The following is an 18,599-nucleotide window of genomic DNA, read 5'->3' as shown; positions in this document are numbered from 1 at the left end:
CTGAGACCCCCCCCCCCCCCCACCCCCCCCCCCACCAGTGTACAAAGGGCAGGTTTGCCATGGCTTTCATTATCTACATAGAGTGTTAGGAAGCGGCTGCAGTATGGGGGAAGCCCTAGCTGACAATGTGTGTGCTGATTGCTGTAATCTTCTTTGTCTGCAGCCCCTCCAAGAAGAAGATGCAGCAAGTCTCTAATATCTCCATATCTGTCATGTACATCATGTACTTCCTGGCCGCCCTGTTTGGATACCTCACCTTCTATGGTACGTTCTGCAGAATGAGCTGAGTGGGAGAAACTGGGGGGAGATGACAGTAATCCCTAGAGACACAATAGGGCTCACTATCCTGTGCATTGTCACGATAACAAATAACACCCCTTATCAGAGTTAACACGTCTTATCAGAGTAGCATAGCGAGCACTATGAACTTATGCCTGCTAATTGGCAATGACAGGAGCTCCACTCGTCCTGCCCTGAGCCCCTGTGGGTCCAATCACTTTAAAATACATTATCCCCGCACTTTGATTGGCCCAATAGGCTGCCTGTCAAGTTTCCTGCCAAGTGACAGGCAGCCTGTCGGGCCAATCAAAGTGCGGAGATAATGTCTTTTAATGCTGGGAATACACGATGCGTTTTTTCCGCTCAATCGATTTTGCCGCTCGATTCTCTTATCTTCCGTTCGTTTTTCTTATCGTTTTCCATTCACTTCAATGAAAAATCGAGTGGTAAAATGATCGAACATGAGATCGGACATTATCTATCGAACCATCTATCTGCTGGAAGAACGCATGGTGTATTCCCAGCATAAAGTGATTGGACCCGCAGGGGTTTATGGCAGGACGAGTGGAGCTCTCATCATTGCCAATTAGCAGGCATAAGCTCGTAGCGCTCACTATGCTACTCTGATAAGGTGTGTTAACTCTCATAAGGCATGTTAACTCTGATAAGGCATGCTATTTGTTATAGTGAATCAACCCCTATCTGTGTTTCTTTTTATTAGTTTGATTCTACTGCTGCCTCCTCACTCTATCATTACCCTTCTTTTCTTTGCCATCTTTCTACATCTCATCTAGTAAAGGACAACTACGGTAAACTGAATATACAACTAAAGGGCTCTGTTACAAAAGAACCAATATAGAACTCATCCAGTCTTCACCCAAGCTCTGCTGTATATGCTTTAATAAAAACAGTGAACCCGATCAGCCACCAAGTTAAGAGATGTATGGGCACCCTTAGCCATAGACCCTGAATAAGCATGCAGATCAGATGTTTCTGAAAAAAATCTGATAAGATTAGCTGCATGCTTGTTTTAGATGTGTGATTCAAACACTACTAATGCCAGAATGGTCAGCAAGACTGCCAGGCAACTGGTATTATCTAAGACAGAGCAATGCACAAGGAGCATCAGCAGGCCAGCTCTTGGCCAAGCAGTGTACACACACTAGATTCTCACCAGAGGTCATCGTTATTGTCCGCCTCATCCAAGTTTAATCCCAGCGTCTGGATGCATCTTAAATGTCTGAAGGCCCAGACAAAAGGTCACATTGATAAAAATCTGTAGGACGAACCTTGTCCCTTTCTGTGGCACTGGCAAAAATAATTACACGAGTTTATGATGCAATCGGTGAATTGATCTGCTTTAGAGTCATTACAGTACAGCAACCAAACCACTAATTGGCAGGGAACCAAATCTAATGCCCCTTTTATACATTTGTCGTGGTAAAAGCTAGCATCAGTCTTTATAAGGTATGCTGGGCACACTGGCCTATAATCTGACTCTCCTGGCATTTGTGAATGGAGAACCTGTGATGTTTGTGTGCACAAAGCCTGATTAGGCCCGGATTGTCCTTTTCCTGGAATGGATTTTGATAAATAATGTATTGATGGTGTCCTGTGTCACTCAGCTCCCCTGCTTCTCATTCCAGACCACGTGGAGTCAGAGCTCCTCCATACATACAGCTATGTGGATCCCTTCGATATCCTGATCCTGTGCGTGCGAGTGGCCGTCCTCACTGCTGTCACCCTCACGGTGCCCATTGTCCTCTTCCCGGTGAGTCACCACAGCGTCCTGACTGCGTATGGTGTGCAGAGGTTACAGGGATTCACTATCAAGAGACAAGTCACAGGATTGTACTGTCACGGTGACCATAAACTTATAGATGGCCACTAGATGCGAACATCAGATAGATCCCTGTCAGATCAAATCTCACAGATATCTATCTGATCTGTGCCACACACTAGGAACAGATTTCTAATAGATTTTTATTGAAAATCTATCGAACTGCAGCATTGCACTGATCCTGCACAGCGATATGGGCCGTTGATCTGCCACCACTCCCATCCCACCATAGATCGAGCGAAATCTTCCATCCTGCGTGATCAACCGAATTGATCGATTTCGGCTGGAAATCGATCAGGAATAGTGTGTAGCATCAATTTCTAGCAGATTCAATCTATTTAGCATAGCTAAGAGGGCTTTTTTTGGTCCATTATAAATTCCTTGTGGTTCTGGTTCACCATGAACTTACTGGGTACTAAATAGAATGACTGTGCTTTATATGAACCTAACAACAAAGTAAACAGGCCTTCCTGTGTCTGCTGCATGCTGTGCAGTCTCTGTGTGAGTACACACAGCGCGATTTTCCTTACTCTTTTCCCGCCCACCAGCAATGCTTTGAGCGCCGTGGGTGGGTACAGGTGCACAATCACGTGAATGTTGTTCAGCATCATGCAGCAATATTGACCGTCACGGTGGATCAGATCTGTAAGATTCCCTGAGACGACGTGCAAAGTACCGCGATCGCTTGAAGTCTAAGTCACGCCCATCGCGAAATGTCGCGTATACCCCCTGGCCGGAAGATGGATCGCTGAGCGATCGTCATCAGGCAGACGTCCCTGGATCCATCTTCCTCGTCAGCTTCAGCAGTATTGTCAGGTAATTCCAGGAATCAGTTGATGTTGGGGAGGGGGAGGAGGTCAGAGCGCTAATTTGTCAGAGAGTTGTCCGCTCACGCCTCTTATCAGCAGCAGCCTCCTGAGTGACCCCCTCTTTCCTCCTTAGGTGAGACGCGCCATCCAGCATATGCTGTTCCAGAACAAGGAGTTCAGCTGGATCCGACACATCATCATCGCCATGACGCTGCTCACTATGATTAACCTCCTGGTTATTTTTGCCCCAAACATCCTGGGAATATTTGGCATCATTGGTGAGCATATATATAATATTACTAATTATTATTTGTCATCAGGATCTTCATCTATGTCCAGTGAAAGAATGTTCACATGCAATTCTCCGGGGCATTTCATGGCAAATTAGAGGAATATTTTCATCAGTTATTTATTTTGAAGATTCATTAATGTATGTAGTAAGGTTTTACATTTTTGTGTTACGTATATATTGTTATTATTTTCTGTTTATTTAGTATCAACACCTTCCGTGGCGCTGTACACTGACATTCTTTTACACCACACACTTCAAACTCTAGCCTGCAGGCTGAATCTGGCCTGCAGAGCCATCAAATTTGGGGGTTTATCCACTTTGCATTATGTTTGGTCTACTCTGGACCACCAGGAAAGCTATATGGGTGAAGGAGGGAGAAAGCACTAGACATCAGGGAACTGTAAAGGGGTAGGAGGGAGACAAGTAGACTCCAGGGAACTCTATAGGGGAGGTATTGGGTCTACTAAATACCAGGCAACTGTACAGGGGAGGGAGTCGGCCCACTAGAAACCACAGGTAACTGAATAGTGGAAGGAGGGAGTCCACTAGACACCAGGAACGCCATATGGGGAGGGGAAAAGCACTAAACACCAGAGAACTGTATAGGGGAGGGATTGAGCCCACTAGACACCAGGGAACTGTATAGTGGAGGGAGGGGGTCCACTACACACCAGGAAAGCCATATGGGGGAGGGAGGGGAAAAGCATTAGACACCAGGGAACTGTATAGGGAAGGGATTGAGTCCACTAGACAGGAGGGAACTGTACAGGGAGGTGGTGGGTCCACTAAACACCAGGGAAGCCATATGGGGGAGGGTGAAAGCACTAGACACTAGGAAACTGTATACGAGAAGTGGGGGGGGGCAATTAGACACCAGGAAACTTTATAGGTGAGGGAGGTGGACACTAGACATTGAGGTTGGCCCTAGACTTTGTCACAAGAGGAGGGTGTAATCCTTTTCTCCAACTATCCAAAGCAAAGTTTGGTGGAAATTCCACTTTAAAATCTATATATATAAAATCGGATGTATGTATGTATGTATGTGTGTGTGTATGTGCCGCGATCACTCGAAAACGGCTTGACCGATTTGAACAAAACTTGGTATGCAGATTCCTTACTACCTGGGATGATATGTTCTGGGGGTCTCGGGGCCCCCCTGCACACCTGGGCGGAGCTACAAACAGCAAATCAGATTTCACCCATTCAAGTCAATGGAAAAAATGTAAAAGGCTGCCATTCTCACAGTAATCAAGCCAGAGTCCCCACACTTGGCACAGTTGGTCACTTAGTGACCAAGGTTACAAATCCAGGAAAAGTGGGCGGAGCATAAAACAGCCAATCAAATTTCAGCCATTCATTTTAAATGGTAAAATGTAAACTGCAGCCATTCTTAGACTGTTAATCGCAGGGTTCTCAAACTTGTCACAGTTGGTCACTGGGTGAATGAGAGTAAGATTCAAGAAAGTGGGTGGAGCCTACAACAGCCAATCAAAATTCACCTATTGATTTTCAAGGGGAATATTTAAACTGCTGCTATTCTTACACTGTTAATGGCAGAGGCTTCAAACTTGCTACAGTCGGTCATTGGGTGACTGGGGTTCAAATTCACTAAAGGGGCGGGGCCACAAATAGCCAATCAGATTTCCTTGGTGGATAAACTGCTTCCATTCACACATTTTTGATGCCAGGAACCTGAAAGCTCAAAAACTTGGTCATTGAGTGACTGTGTGTCAAGGTTACAAAAGTGGGCGGAGCTCAAAACAAATTTCACTGGGAAAATGTAAACTGCAGCCATTTTTACACTGTTTATGGCAGGGCTCCCAAACGTTACCCAGATTAATATTCAGGGAAGTGGGTGGAGCCTATAATAGCCAATCAAAATTCACCTGTTGATTTTCAAGTGGAATATTTCAATTGCTGCCATTTTTCCACTGTTAATAGCAGATGCTTCAAACCTGCTACAGTTGATCATTGAGTGACTGGGGTTCAAATGCTGGAGAGGGGGTGAAGCCACAAACAGTCAATCTGATTTGTTTAATTTCTATTGGAATATACAAATTATTGATGCCAAGGACCCCAAAGCTCACAAACTTGGTCATTGAGTGTTTGTGCATTAGGGTTAGAAAGTGGGTGGAGCCAACACCAGTCAAATATATTCCACTGGTCATCAGTGGGTGGAGACAAATACAAATTTCACTGGGAAAATGTAAACAGCAGCCATTCTTACACTGTTAATGGTAGGGTTCTTAAACTTTGCACAGTTGGTCACTGGGTGACTGGGATTAATATTCAGAAAAGTGGGTGGAGCCTACAAAAGTGAATCAAACTTCACCTATTGCTTTTCAAGGGGAATATTTAATTGCTGCCATTCTTGCACTGTTAATGGTACAGGCCTCAAACCTGGTACAGTTGGTTTTTGGGTGACTGGGGTTCAAATTCAGAAAAGGGGGTGGACCCACAAACAGCCCCTCAGATTTTTTTTCCTTTCAATGCAAATTATTGATACCAAAGACCGCAAAGCTCACAAACTTGGTCATTGAGTAATTGTGTGTTAGGGCTAGAAAAAGTATGTGGAGCCAACACCAGCCAAATACATACCCGGGCAACGCCGGGCAATCAGCTAGTATGGAATATTAATTCCCACATAAATGTATATTCTCTGAAACACCCTCCCCTAGTCTGTGCAATGCTCATCATCCTTTGAAAACTCTTACGGTAAACTAAAACTGCCTCTTCAGGCAAGTATATAATCCAGCCTAGGCCATGTTCTCCAGTTATTACCGGGGGGTGTTAATGGGATCTAAGAAGATCTGGGGGCACCTCTAAGCACAGAGGTTTGCGGCATGCTTAGTCCGCTGCTTGTTTTGTGAACATATTAAGAAATCAGTGGAACCCCTTCAGGAAAACTTGGGACAAAGCGCTCTCTTTTCAAAGAAAGCAATAAGGCATAAAAGGAAACCTAAACTGAGAAGGATTTGGATTTTTCCTTTTAAAATAACACCAGTTGCCTGACTCTCCTGCTGATCCTGTGTCTCTAATAATTTTAGCCACAGCCCCTGAACAAGCATGCAGGTCAGGTTCTCTGACTGAAGTCAGACTGGATTAGCTGCATGCTTGCTTCAGGTGTGATTCAATTACTACTGCAGCCAAAGAGATCAGCAGGACTGCCAGACAACTGGTGTTGTTTAAAAGGAAACATCCATATCCCTCTCAGTTTAGGTTCCCTTTAAGTACTAAACAAACAACCAAGATCTAATGAAACATAGTGTATGTACTGTTTTCCACAATAACAACTTCTAGAATTTTAGATCATAATAAGGCAGCATGTACCCCCTAAACAATATAATTAGGCAGCAAGAACCCATTAACAACATAAGTAGGCAAGATATCTCCTCAAACAACATAGTTAGGCAGAGTTTCCCCTTAAACAACATAATTTGGCTTGGCAGACTACCTTTGTTACCCAAAGAAAAAAAATAATGTCTTTATTAGTATATATGATTAAAATGATCACTGGATATTAACTTGCATTAAAACTGGTTGTAGTGTGCAGTGTCCTGAATGTTGACCTGTGTTTGTGTGTCTACAGGTGCCACATCCGCTCCATGTCTGATATTTATCTTCCCCGCCATCTTTTATATCCGCATCATGCCCAAAGATAAGGAGCCCATGAAGTCTCCACCTAAGATACTGGTAAGTGGGCAGAGAATAAAGCCACATACACAGTACATTTCTGCTGCCCACGACAATCGTTCATTGTCATCATGACGGGGGAACAGTCTAGTGTGAGAACAGATGTTTGTCGATGCCATTAATTAAGTAGTTTATGGTCCCCAATGCTGGATGCATGGTCTTGCCCTACTGCTGTTATGGTTATTATAGTTCCAGCATAAGGGGGTCTCCAACTTGTCATCTCCATGGAGTGCACAGCAATTCCACAGGTACGTATCACATCTAGTGCAATTAGTTGCACACACAACACATAGGTTGTTTGTATAATGCCACGTGCGTTATGCGCATTACACAAGCAATGGTAGTGTTGTGAGTGTATAGCGCGAGTCAAACAAGCTACATAACATGCATTACCTCGTTTGTGTAAATGTCTGGTAAAATATACGTGCAATGTCTGCATGCGTAAATTTTACGGTTATTTAATGAATTGAGCCTATGTCATAAAATGTGACCAAATTAACAACGCCGACAGAGCACAACAGTCTGTGGTGTCAGTGGGTACCTGTCATACTGTACTGTGCAAATGTTCAAGATAGCCTCTGGTCTTGTGAGTTGAAGCTAAACCTCACATCTTCTGGTGCTGAGATCCAATCCCATCAGATGGTTGCTAATACTGCATTGGTCAGGGCTGTACCTGTGGTGTGGTTTGGGGAGGGGCTTAGTACAGAAAGGGGTTTTGCTCCAAATTACTAAAGGCCATTGCTATCTTGCATAGGTGATGATCTACTGGCTCTCTAAGAGAGTGTATTAGTACATTGTTTCTCAACATTTTATAAGTGTGTACCCCTTTTAAAACCCTGTACTCATTGAGTACCCCCTAGCTTAGTAAACATGATCACAAGTACCCCTCGACAAATATATATTTAATCGTAGTACATGATAATTGGTTCTAAACAATGTGCAAGCATTTATTATTGCTTTTAATTAGCTAAAATACTAATTTGGTGTTGTTTAAATAAGAATTATAATTTTTAAAATCTCTAAATTAGTTATTCTTGGTTAAGTATATCAAGCCCGAGTACCCCCTGGACCCATCAAAAGTACCCCCAGGGGTACGTGTACCGCATGTTGAGAACCTAGGTATTAGTAGATATGTTCAAGCATCTGCAGGCATGAGAAGGTGCTGCTTGTGACTGGTGTACTTTAGTGAAATTGTTGACTGTATGAGTCTCTGTATGACACGCTGCTCCTCCCCCCCCCCCCCCCCCCCCTTCTTGTTCACTATTGCTGTGCCTAGGTGTTGGGTTGATGTTGGATGGCTCTTGTCTCTGTCTACCAAAGACCAACAGCATCTTCAGCTAGTATAGAATGCTGCCACAAGACAGTTAACTAGCCAACCCCACCAATACCACATAACACCAATCCTTCGCTCACTACACTGACTTTTCAAAATTGGCATGCTAACATTCAAATCCCTACACAACCTATGCCCTGGGTACCTGAAGGATTTGTTGCAACTGTGTCACACCTCCCACAACATCAGATCAAAAGGATTCAATAACTTGGCCACCCCCAGAGTTCAACTAAAAACCTTTGGAGGTAGAGCTTTCTGTCATGCTGCCCCTACCCTTTAGAATGCCTTGCAAAGTGTAATCAAGACAGCTCCCACCTTGTACATGTTTAAATTAAGACTGAAAAGACACCTGTTTAGTCTGGCATTTATGATCACATAACGTTTCCCCTGTACACATTACTATGTACTGATTTGAGACAAGCTTATGTGCTTTGGGTCCTATTGGAGAAAATCGCTTTGCAAATGTTTCATTGTTGTTGTTGTACCAATAATACAGCCCATTCTCCACATTGTATATTTTTCAGGCTGCCTGTTTTGCCGGCCTGGGTGTTCTCTTCATGATCATGAGTCTCAGCTTCATCATTGTTGATTGGACGAGCGGAAGCAGTAAAAGCGGTGGCAGCCACTAACCACCCGTCAGACCACTACCGCCATTCCCCGTCTGCCCCCCAGGACTTAACAATGCAATGTGACCGCACTGCTGACTCCTCTGTTAAAGTCAGGACAAGACCGGTTGTGTTTTCCTTAATCTTCACTGGGAAGGGGAGGGGGGGTCTAAAATGTGGGGCGTACACCCCATTATCCTGTAGAAAGGGGCGGGCATCATCAAAGGGACGTATCCAGCTGCTAGTTAGGAAGGTAAACATCCCATTGCCCGGTTCCGCAATGGGCGCCTGCAGGTCCCTGTCATCGGCCTGTATGTAAGCCAGTAAGAGAAGGGCTGGGAACTGTGACTGATAAAGGGTAGTAGGATGATACGTCACTGTCTACTTGTATACAGAAGAAGACGGAGTGGTCTACCTGTCATCCCGTTAGTAAATATTGCACATAAGCTACTGTGTATAGAAGGACTTGAGGAGAATCTTCTGCTTAACAGGCATCTCAGTTTTATAAATGAGCCCTATAAAATGTATTTTACAATACTGCAGTCTGTTTTCCCACGAAGGAAGCTTCTTTAAGTTTTGAATTATAGAGAGAAAAACAAACAAACAAAAAAACACAGAAAAAAAGGACCAGAAAAAAATGAAAAAGGAGCAAAGAAACAGCAAGACATTTGAAGTATTACCATAAAGAATTATTCCCAGAGCAGAAAGAGACCTATCAAGAGGGAGCACCTGATATGAATGGTCCATTTGTTTTCCCCTAAGTTACACAAAGTGATGGAACTACAGGCAGATGCCCCTCGTATGCTGGAGCCCATTGCAGAGGGCAGATGCCCCAGAGAGACTGACCATATCACATTGTAGAGAGAGCTGAGAAACACTGAGCAACAATAAGCAGGAAAAGAGGCGGATCCCCGGGAAGAAGGACCCTTGGATGGGGGAAAGCTCACTGAAAGGCTTGTAAAGGCTGCAGCTTGGCAGACAAAAGTGGCCGCATATTAAACCATATCACGTCGGAGCTCGGTGACAGAGTCCCAGGGGTTCTGTGTGACACGGCCTGTGTGCCTCATCCTTCCCCCGGGACAGCCTCTGTCACCTCTCAGCTGAGATTTCGCAGAACAATCGGAAACTATTTAACATTCTGTAAAAGTTCTCTGTCGCTGTGCGACCAGATGGGAAACAGGGGCGGTGTGACAGCGCGGAGACAAGTGCCCGGGCGCTGCCAAGGTCAACTACAATCCAGTAACACCTTCACTGCCGGGAGAAAGGAAACACTGATGAGTGAAGAGATCTGTCATATCTGTGTAGATACAAATCCTTAAGCTGGCCATACATCATGCAATCTTGATTGTCCAATCTTACCATCTCCATGTAGATGGAAGCTTACCTAAGCATAATCAGTGTTTTCAATCTATTGGATCTTATACTAGATAAATGCTGCAAGATTGTATGATGTGTGGCCACCTTAAGCGTGCCCATACATCATTTGATTTTGCAGGCTGATTGACCTTTTGTTCAAATAATTTTATCGGATCAGAAGAGGATTGATACTGCAACATGGCCACCTGATCGATCTTTTGGTCGATTTCTGGGTGAAAGCATCGATTGGGAATGCTGGAAAATCTTGGAAACAAGGGTATGATATCTGGATGATGGACAGACCCGCAGCTGGTGTCCCCTCAAGTGTATATGTGTTGTGCCCGTGCGCAGTGATGAACGCCCACCTGTCATCCTGGCCTCTATCAATGTAGAGTTGTCACTACATGCACCAGTGGGGACTCTCGGTGACCCCGAAGGAGGCCAGGATGTGATAGGTGAGCCTTTAACCCTCCTGGCAGTAACCCCGAGCTACACTCGGGGTAGCCGCCGCAGAGGATCACATGGCCCCGGGAGCATTTTTTTAAATAAAATCTGTTGTATATGCTTAAGCTAGCACTTAGCTAGCTAACTATGTCCCCCCGATCGCCGCTGTAATACATACCTCCTAAGGATCCCGCTATGGCGTAGCCTCCCAATCAGCTCCAAGATTCGCTATGGGGAGGATCGGGACTGCGCATGACGTCGATGACGTCAGACGTCATGACAGATTGTCGCCATAGCAACGAGTGAAGCTGAATGGTGAAGCTGCGGCTCTCGCAGGATCGCGGAGAGGTAAATATTGCTGGCGGCGATCGGGGGGTTTAGTTAGGTGCGGCGGGGCTTGGGGGACATAGTTAGCTTTTTTAAATAAAACGCATTTTATTTAAAAGAAATCATCCCGCGGACGCAGCTTCTGAAACTGCGTACCGCCAGGAGGGTTAACACCCCTCATGGGCACAGGGGAACGATGACACATATACACTTGAGGGTGACAACAGAACGATTTCCACTAGACTTAATGCTGAAATATATAGGAAATCGCTGTGCAGTGTGTGGGCAGGCAATAGATCCCTCACTGATCAGATTCAGAGAAGAATCTATCTAATGGTCGATCTCATGGCACATCCAGGGATGTATGACAAAGAGACACTGAAGCAAAAAAAAATTATATGATATGATTTGTATGTGTAGTACAGCTAAGAAATAAAACATTAGCAGCAGAGATATGAGCCTAAAATTGTTTCCAGTACAGGAAGAGTTAAGAAACTCCAGTTGTTATCTATGCAAAAGAGCAATTGAGCTCCACGACTTTCAAAGTCCCATAGAGCTCTGTCTTCTGAAGCTTGTTATCTCAAATGTCAGTCACTGTATTGATTTTTTTCCTACAGAGAACAGTTCAAAAGTAGCCTGCTCTATAAAATCATTTAGAATGCTGAGTAGTGTGTAAACTGCAAATATTAGAGAATGATGCAATGTTATAAAAAAAAATGACATAACTGAAAATAAAAAATATGAGAATATTTTCTTAATTACTAATGTTCTAGTAATTATCCGAACTAGACAACCAATTCATTATATCATTTTTTTTTTCGCTTCAGTGTCTCTTTAAAGGACAGCTGAAGTGATAAAAATATGGAGGCATCCATATTTATTTCCTTTTTAACAATACCAGTTGCCTGGCTGTGCTGCTGATCTATTTGGCTGCAGTAGTGTCTGAACACCACCAGAAACAAGCATGCAGCTAATTTTGTCAGATCTGACAATATCAGAAACACCTGATCTGCTGCTTGCTTGTTCAGAGGATGTGGCTAAAAGTACTAGAGGACAACCAGGCAACTGGTATTGCTTAAAAGAAAAGAAATATGGCAGCCTCCATATCCCTCTCGTTACAGTTGTCCTTTAAGAGTTTTCTATCTACTACACTTGGAAGGAGTTGTGTGATCCTGGCTATCATCATACCTGCATCTAATCTATTAACAGTGGTATAAGTGTCCCGGTTTTGAAGTAAGTTAGTTGCTGCTGAATGTAAGAAACAAGGAGGAAACATGCTGATTGGTGTTTTTATATCAGATCCACCTCATCTGACATGGCCCAGGATCCAGTTACTGCCAAGTCGCAAGTACTTACAGCTGCTACACATCAGAGTGTATTATACTTTTAATATATTTTTGTAGCTTATTATTCAAATGAGTTAACTTATAGTTTAAGATGAAATATATATATTTTTGGTTATATGCACACAAGGTTTATTCACTTTTCTCTCCTGTCTGCCGTTTGGCAAAAACGAGAGAGGTTGGACAGAAATATGCTGCACAATGGTACACACAGGCCCAGGTGACCTGGAGAATGTGCCTATAGGTGCCTATAGAACGCCAATGCTGTCTCCGGTGCCCATCAGCACTGGAGATGGGAGGTCATAGACCACTATCATCCTCTGTTCTTTGTCTATCTAGTAACAGAGAAACATATCCTAGAATAGGTACCAGTCAAAAGTATGTCCATGTGCATAGCCTTTAAATGATAAACTGTAGGGGGGTCGGGGGAAAATGAGCTTAACTTACCCGGGGCTTCTAATGGTCCCCCGCAGACATCCTGTGTTGGCACAGCCACTCACCGATGCTCCGGCCCCGCCTCCGGTTCACTTCTGGAATTTCTGACTTTAAAGTCAGAAAACCACTGCGCCTGCGTTGCCGTGTCCTCGATCTCGCTGATGTCATCAAGAGCGCACAGCGCAGGCCCAGTATGGTCTGTGTCTGCGCAGTACACTCCTGGTGACATCAGCGGGAGCGAGGACACGGGCGTGCAGGCGGAGTGGTTTTCTGACTTTAAAGTCAGAAATTCCAGAAGTGAACTGGAGGCGGGGCCGGAGCATCGGTGACTGGCTGCACGGACACAGTATGTCTGTGGGGGACCATTAGAAGCCCCGGGTAAGTTCAGCTCATTTTCCCCCGACCCCCCTACAGTATCCCTTTAAATTCCAGTCAAAAATATTCTTCTTTTCAAGTAAGAATGTAATATATATTATGCAAAGTACAATCATACTCCCAGGATTGCTCCAGTTTTGCACCCCGAGAGTGTAGAGATGGGGCTAGTTGTCCACTGGGAGACCGCTCTTTTTGCAAAGCTGTTTATTGCCTCAAGGCTGGTCTTCCCACACCCTTTACATACTTCTGGAGCAGAGTGACGTGTGATGACATCACCATATCGCTCCTCCTCTGGACATCCTAGAAAGAAAGTCAGGCAATCATATATTATATCTAGGAGGGCTCTGTGGAAGAAGTTGAGGGGGGGGAGATTTTTAGGTTGTAACTAAATGGAGACTGCTCTATAGCATTTTTAATCACTGATACTGAAGTTTCAACTTAAAATTCTGATCCCTATAAGAAAATATATATTTTCTACTAAGAAATCAAACACCTAGTAGTGCCTGGAATGCAAGGGTTAATTATGGCTGCAATAGGCGCCCTGCAGAGCAATGCATTCTGGTACCCTGGTAACCAGAAGGTACAGAAGCTCTAGTTCCAAGGAAAGCCATCAAAGCATATTGGCTGCAGATTTATAGAAGCACAGTGCTGAGTAATGAGAATATGAAACATGCGAGGAATTTCTGCATATTATTGTGTTGTAGACAGCCGTTTCTGTGTGAAAGGGCAAAGTGTAATAACCTTATAGTAAAGCAGGTAGGCCGGCAGTTTTACAGGGTGAAGCAAAAGCTATAATCCCCATGGACTTGGCAATTGAAACTTAAAGGAAACCTGTAAGGTCTTAAAAAAAAAAGAGTTCAACTTACCTGGGGCTTCTACCGGCCCCCTGTAGATGTCCTGGACCAGCGCAGGGACAAAACGATCCTCCCGCCCCCGCCGTGGGTCGCTTTCGTTTTCGGCGACTGAATCTGTCCCCTGGGCACTGCGCCTGCACGGCCTTGGCCGCACACGTCCTCGCTCCTGCGCAGACGCAGTACAGGGTTACGCCGGCGCAGTGGGCGTTGACTTGCAAGTCGGCGATAACGGAAGTGAGCCGTGGCAGGGGACCGGAGGATTTTTTAAGACACTACAGGTTTCCTTTAATTGTCTCAGCAACGGCGGCATATAAATGTCCTATTCTATAAAGCAAAGGTTTTATCGCTGGAGTTCCTGAGCAGAGATTGTTTTCCAGGTTATGACCATTATATGGCAACATTACAGGGTAATTACAGAGCGGTCTCGCCCTCCGCCATCTACAACATACCAGATGCAATAGGAAGCACTATTAACTCACCAGTGAGCCTGATGTACTGCAATTCCTGATTATTGAGGAACAGAAAGGCAGAGCTGTCCTGGAATGATTAGAAAACGCCTGCTATTAGGTGAGAATCAGTCTGCAACACTCTCTTAGGTCATATCAGACTATAGTGAGAGCTGCTGAAATCTCAGTAGGTTAGTGTTTGTTTGACATCTATATAGTTGCAACGAGATGTGTTTTAATTAAAGGTGCACATTAAAGATCTAATTTTATAAACAATCGACTGTCCGATCTGGTTGTTGCGATCGAGACAATCAATTGTTCAGCCCCAACAGGGGAGAAAATGATAAGCAATCCAATCAGACTAAAAAAATTGTTCCTGAATTCAGATCGATAGAACAATCGTTTTTTATTGATCGGCACCATTAACAACACCCGACTGATCATTCGGTAAATTGCACCATTAATGGGCACCTTAACACAGTCTGACCTGGATTAATAAGTAGGTATTTTTCACTATGGATGCACATTGCAGCAGCCCTTTACAATGATCTGATATGACCCAGGAAAGCATTGCAAACCTTTTGCCACCTTCTTGTGGACAATTATGGATAAGTCCAGGCCAGGTCTTCTAGATTGCAGGATGCTCTTTGCTCACCTGGTACATCAAGCCCATTGTAGGCCGGTCATTCATTGCCATCAGCCAATTAACACCATTTCTATTCATCCCTATTCGAGCCATTCTCCCTGGTAACCATGGATACATTTTCAAGAATGATGTTTTTGTATTTCTAAACTTTATCAGTATTTTCAAGCATTCAGGACATCCTTTTTCCATCTGAACGATTGTTAAAGCAAACCTGAAGTGAAAATAAAGTAAAGAGAGAAACAATCCTTATTAGATCTTTCCCATAGTCTTATTTTGGTTTTTAAAATGTTAAACATCTAGGTTTTAATCATGACAGCTTTTTAATGTTTTTCAGCTCCCATAAAGGCAGATCTTGAGCTTCTGATCTTGTTATATCTTCCCTGTATTCAGATGTTTGTCTCAGTTATAGAGAGATTTACAATCTGTAGTTAATTACCAGCAGGAAGTTATGAATTGTGATAATACCATGTATTGGCTAACATAAAAGAAACAGAGCAAGCTTTCGGCTAATAAGCCTCCTTCAGACTCAGTAACTGGAAAACAGGAACAGAGCCCAAAGAAGGCTTTTTCTTTCAAATTAACTAAGGGTCCGTTTCCACTTGCGAATGGGGGCCGATGCGTCTACGCATCACTTCCACTCACATTCGCGTCACTTCCGCATCTTCCTATGCGGAAGTGGATTGGAGAAGACGGCTGGTGGATGCGGCCATTTCGAATCGCTCTGCATGCAATGGAAACTGTTCCATTGCCGTGCATTGGGTAAAATACAGCCGCGGTGCGGTCCGTCTATGTAGCCGCATCGCACTGCGTGTAATGGAAACCTAATAAATGTTATCATCCCGATTCAAAACTCCCTGCTTTTACTAATGGCTAACAAGAGAGAATACTCTACTGCTACTACCAATTACCAATGAGAGTCACGCTACAGACTGTATACTAAGAGCAGAGAAGCTCTGTTGTGCTGGGGAATACACCATGAGTTTTTTCAGCAGATTTACTGGCCGATTGATTTTCCGATCGTTTTTTCTGAATCATTTCCATTCACTTCTATGAGAAAATCAATCAAAAAAACGATCAAAATCAGATCTGACCTGTCGGAAATTATCTGTCAAGCCATCTATCTGGCAAAAAGACTCATGGTGTATTCCCAGCATTATAGAGCTTGGGATTCTCAACCCCTACAGTGAGAAAAAAGGATCATAGCCCAGTTTTAAGAAAGATTGGGACTGTACAGACACATATTTATCTCTCTGTGTCACTTCAGATACCATTTTAAATCCAAGTAAACCTAAAATAAAACTAGGCATCTTCTATTCGCAATCAAGTAAATAGTGAATACTGTAGAAGCAAAGCAGTGCACAGAATATCTCATTCATGGACCAAGAGTTACAGATTGCCCAGCGAGCTCATGGTGAACCAGAACTCCTAGGAGTGTGTAAAGGACTAATAAGGGCCAAAAGGCCCTCTTGCTAAAATGCTATGCAAAGGCAAATTTGTTATTCATCTACCAAATGTGCTTCTTTCCAATGCAATACAAACTGCTTCCTCTCCTCTATGGATTCAGCTGATGGGCTTGTCAATCAGGTGTGGCCATGTGACACCCAAAGAAAAAGATGCCAGACTACATTTCTCAACATTCCTAGGCTTCAGTAGGAAGTATATATTGTCACAGGAAGTTGATGTTGAACGGTTTGGTAATGGGAAGGGGAGGTGTTTAGCCTCTATGGATACTGTAAATGCACAGCTGTAGGCAAGAAGATGGGTTTTTTAATTTGAAAAAGGTCATACTTATAATTTGCATTGATATAGAATAATTGCTTTGAGTATTTGCCTTGGTTCCTTGTTGGGTATGGGTGGGCTTTAAGCACTCACTCCAGGCAAAAACAAGTTTTCCTAGATCTGTCCAGGTACACATTTTTATAATCCAAGCTAGTTGTGTTAATGACAATTCTTTCTGCTCCCCTCCAGGGTACTCCAGCCTATAGTAAATAAGGCCTATACTTTTGGTAACCCGTGAGTCGGTATTAACCTTAAAGAGACTCCGTAACAAAAATTTCATCCGGTTTTCTTCCATCCTACAAGTTCCAAAATCTATTCTAATGTGCTCTGGCTTACTGCAGCACGTTCTACTATCACCATCTCTGTAATAAATCAACTTATCTCTCTCTTGTCAGACTTGTCAGCCTGTGTCTGGAAGGCTGCCAAGTTCTTCAGTGCTGTGGTTCTGTGATGTATCTCCCCCCTCCAGGCCCCTCTCTGCACACTGCCTGTGTGTTATTTAGATTAGTGCAGCTTCTCTCTGCTCTATTATCTTTTACAAGCTGGATAAATCCTCCTCTGAGCTGGCTGAGCTTTCACATACTGAGGAATTACATACAGGCACAGCTGTCTGCACTCTGCAGGAAGAAACAGCCTGACACTTCAGTGGAAGATAGCTGCAGGGGGAAAGAAACACACAAATGATCTCTTGAGATTAAAAAGGAAGGCTGTATACAGCCTGCTTGTGTATGAATGTATTTTCTATGTGTGGACATACTGTACATTAACCTACTTCCTGTTTTGGAGGCCATTTTGTTTGTTTATAAACAAACTTTTTAAAACTGTTTTAAACCACGTTTAATGCGGCGGGGAGCAGCGAAATTGTGACCGAGGGGAATAGGAGATGTCCCCTAACGCACTGGTATGTTTACCTTTGTGCGATTTTAACAATACAGATTCTCTTTAACATTAGTCTTCAAGAAGAAATTTTAGTAAATTTCTTTCCCTCTTCCTCCTCCCAGCAGCCTTGTAATATAAAATTTAAATGTTTAAAAAGCCCTAAACATGGTACCTGTCATTCGTTGTAAACCTCTCTTTGAAGATTTTCCCTGCACAGGAAGGGAGTGAGGAAGGGGTATGGGGGGGCTTCATAATCAGGACACGGGAGGGGGCATGGTTAAGCTGCCTCAACCAACCTTCAAGTTGCTGCAAGTGGTTGGGGGCTGGATTTGAAAACATAGCTCACATCTTTATTTAGGGCCTGGGCCCACTAATGCAGTTGAGTCAACTTTTCTGCAACACCATCAATGTTACTGATGCTGAAAAGGGGACAGAAGAGGACACAACTGCGTAAAACAAGCGTGCACAGCATATGCTTTGAGTCCTATGGGTGAAAAGCGCTTTACAATTGTTTTGCTTTTGCTACTTTACATCTGTTTACAGTTATCAGGGCTCCTATTTACTGTTTAATCTGCTATACCAAGGCTACAGAGAGCAGGAGGGGGCAAGATCTTTAATCGTATTTTTGCCTGGAGCTGGGACTCAAAATTGTTATAAAGGGAAATAATGCAAAGCAATGCAGGAAGTGGCCATATTACTGCTATGTACTTCCTTTTATCAGAAGGGTGGTCTGAAGATTGCAAGTTAGTCTGACGTATGAGGGAAACGGGTGTGTGGCTGTGCCTTTTGGCAATGAGTACCGTACTTGTGGTATCTGATGAAGCGGGTATAACCTGCAAAACTGCTGTCAGCCCATACACTCTC

General features: G+C 43.8%; 1 protein-coding gene across 2 annotated transcripts in view; it reads left to right on the top strand.

Annotated features, from left to right (window-relative positions):
- LOC137532453 (sodium-coupled neutral amino acid transporter 3-like) overlaps positions 1 to 9,388 on the top strand; it is a 158,728-nt gene extending 149,340 nt beyond the window's left edge. For both annotated transcript variants that reach the window (XM_068252943.1, XM_068252944.1), the window contains exons 12-16: positions 164 to 264; positions 1,926 to 2,050; positions 3,062 to 3,206; positions 6,810 to 6,913; positions 8,771 to 9,388. In XM_068252943.1, the coding sequence (XP_068109044.1) occupies positions 164 to 264; positions 1,926 to 2,050; positions 3,062 to 3,206; positions 6,810 to 6,913; positions 8,771 to 8,875 (580 nt within the window). In that variant the 3' untranslated portion in view covers positions 8,876 to 9,388. The remainder of the gene's footprint in view (positions 1 to 163; positions 265 to 1,925; positions 2,051 to 3,061; positions 3,207 to 6,809; positions 6,914 to 8,770) is intronic.
- The last annotated feature ends 9,211 nt before the right edge of the window (positions 9,389 to 18,599 follow it).

Source organism: Hyperolius riggenbachi, chromosome 9 (assembly GCF_040937935.1).
Source record: "Hyperolius riggenbachi isolate aHypRig1 chromosome 9, aHypRig1.pri, whole genome shotgun sequence".
Taxonomy (NCBI): domain Eukaryota; kingdom Metazoa; phylum Chordata; class Amphibia; order Anura; family Hyperoliidae; genus Hyperolius; species Hyperolius riggenbachi.
This window is presented reverse-complemented; position numbering and strand designations above follow the sequence as displayed.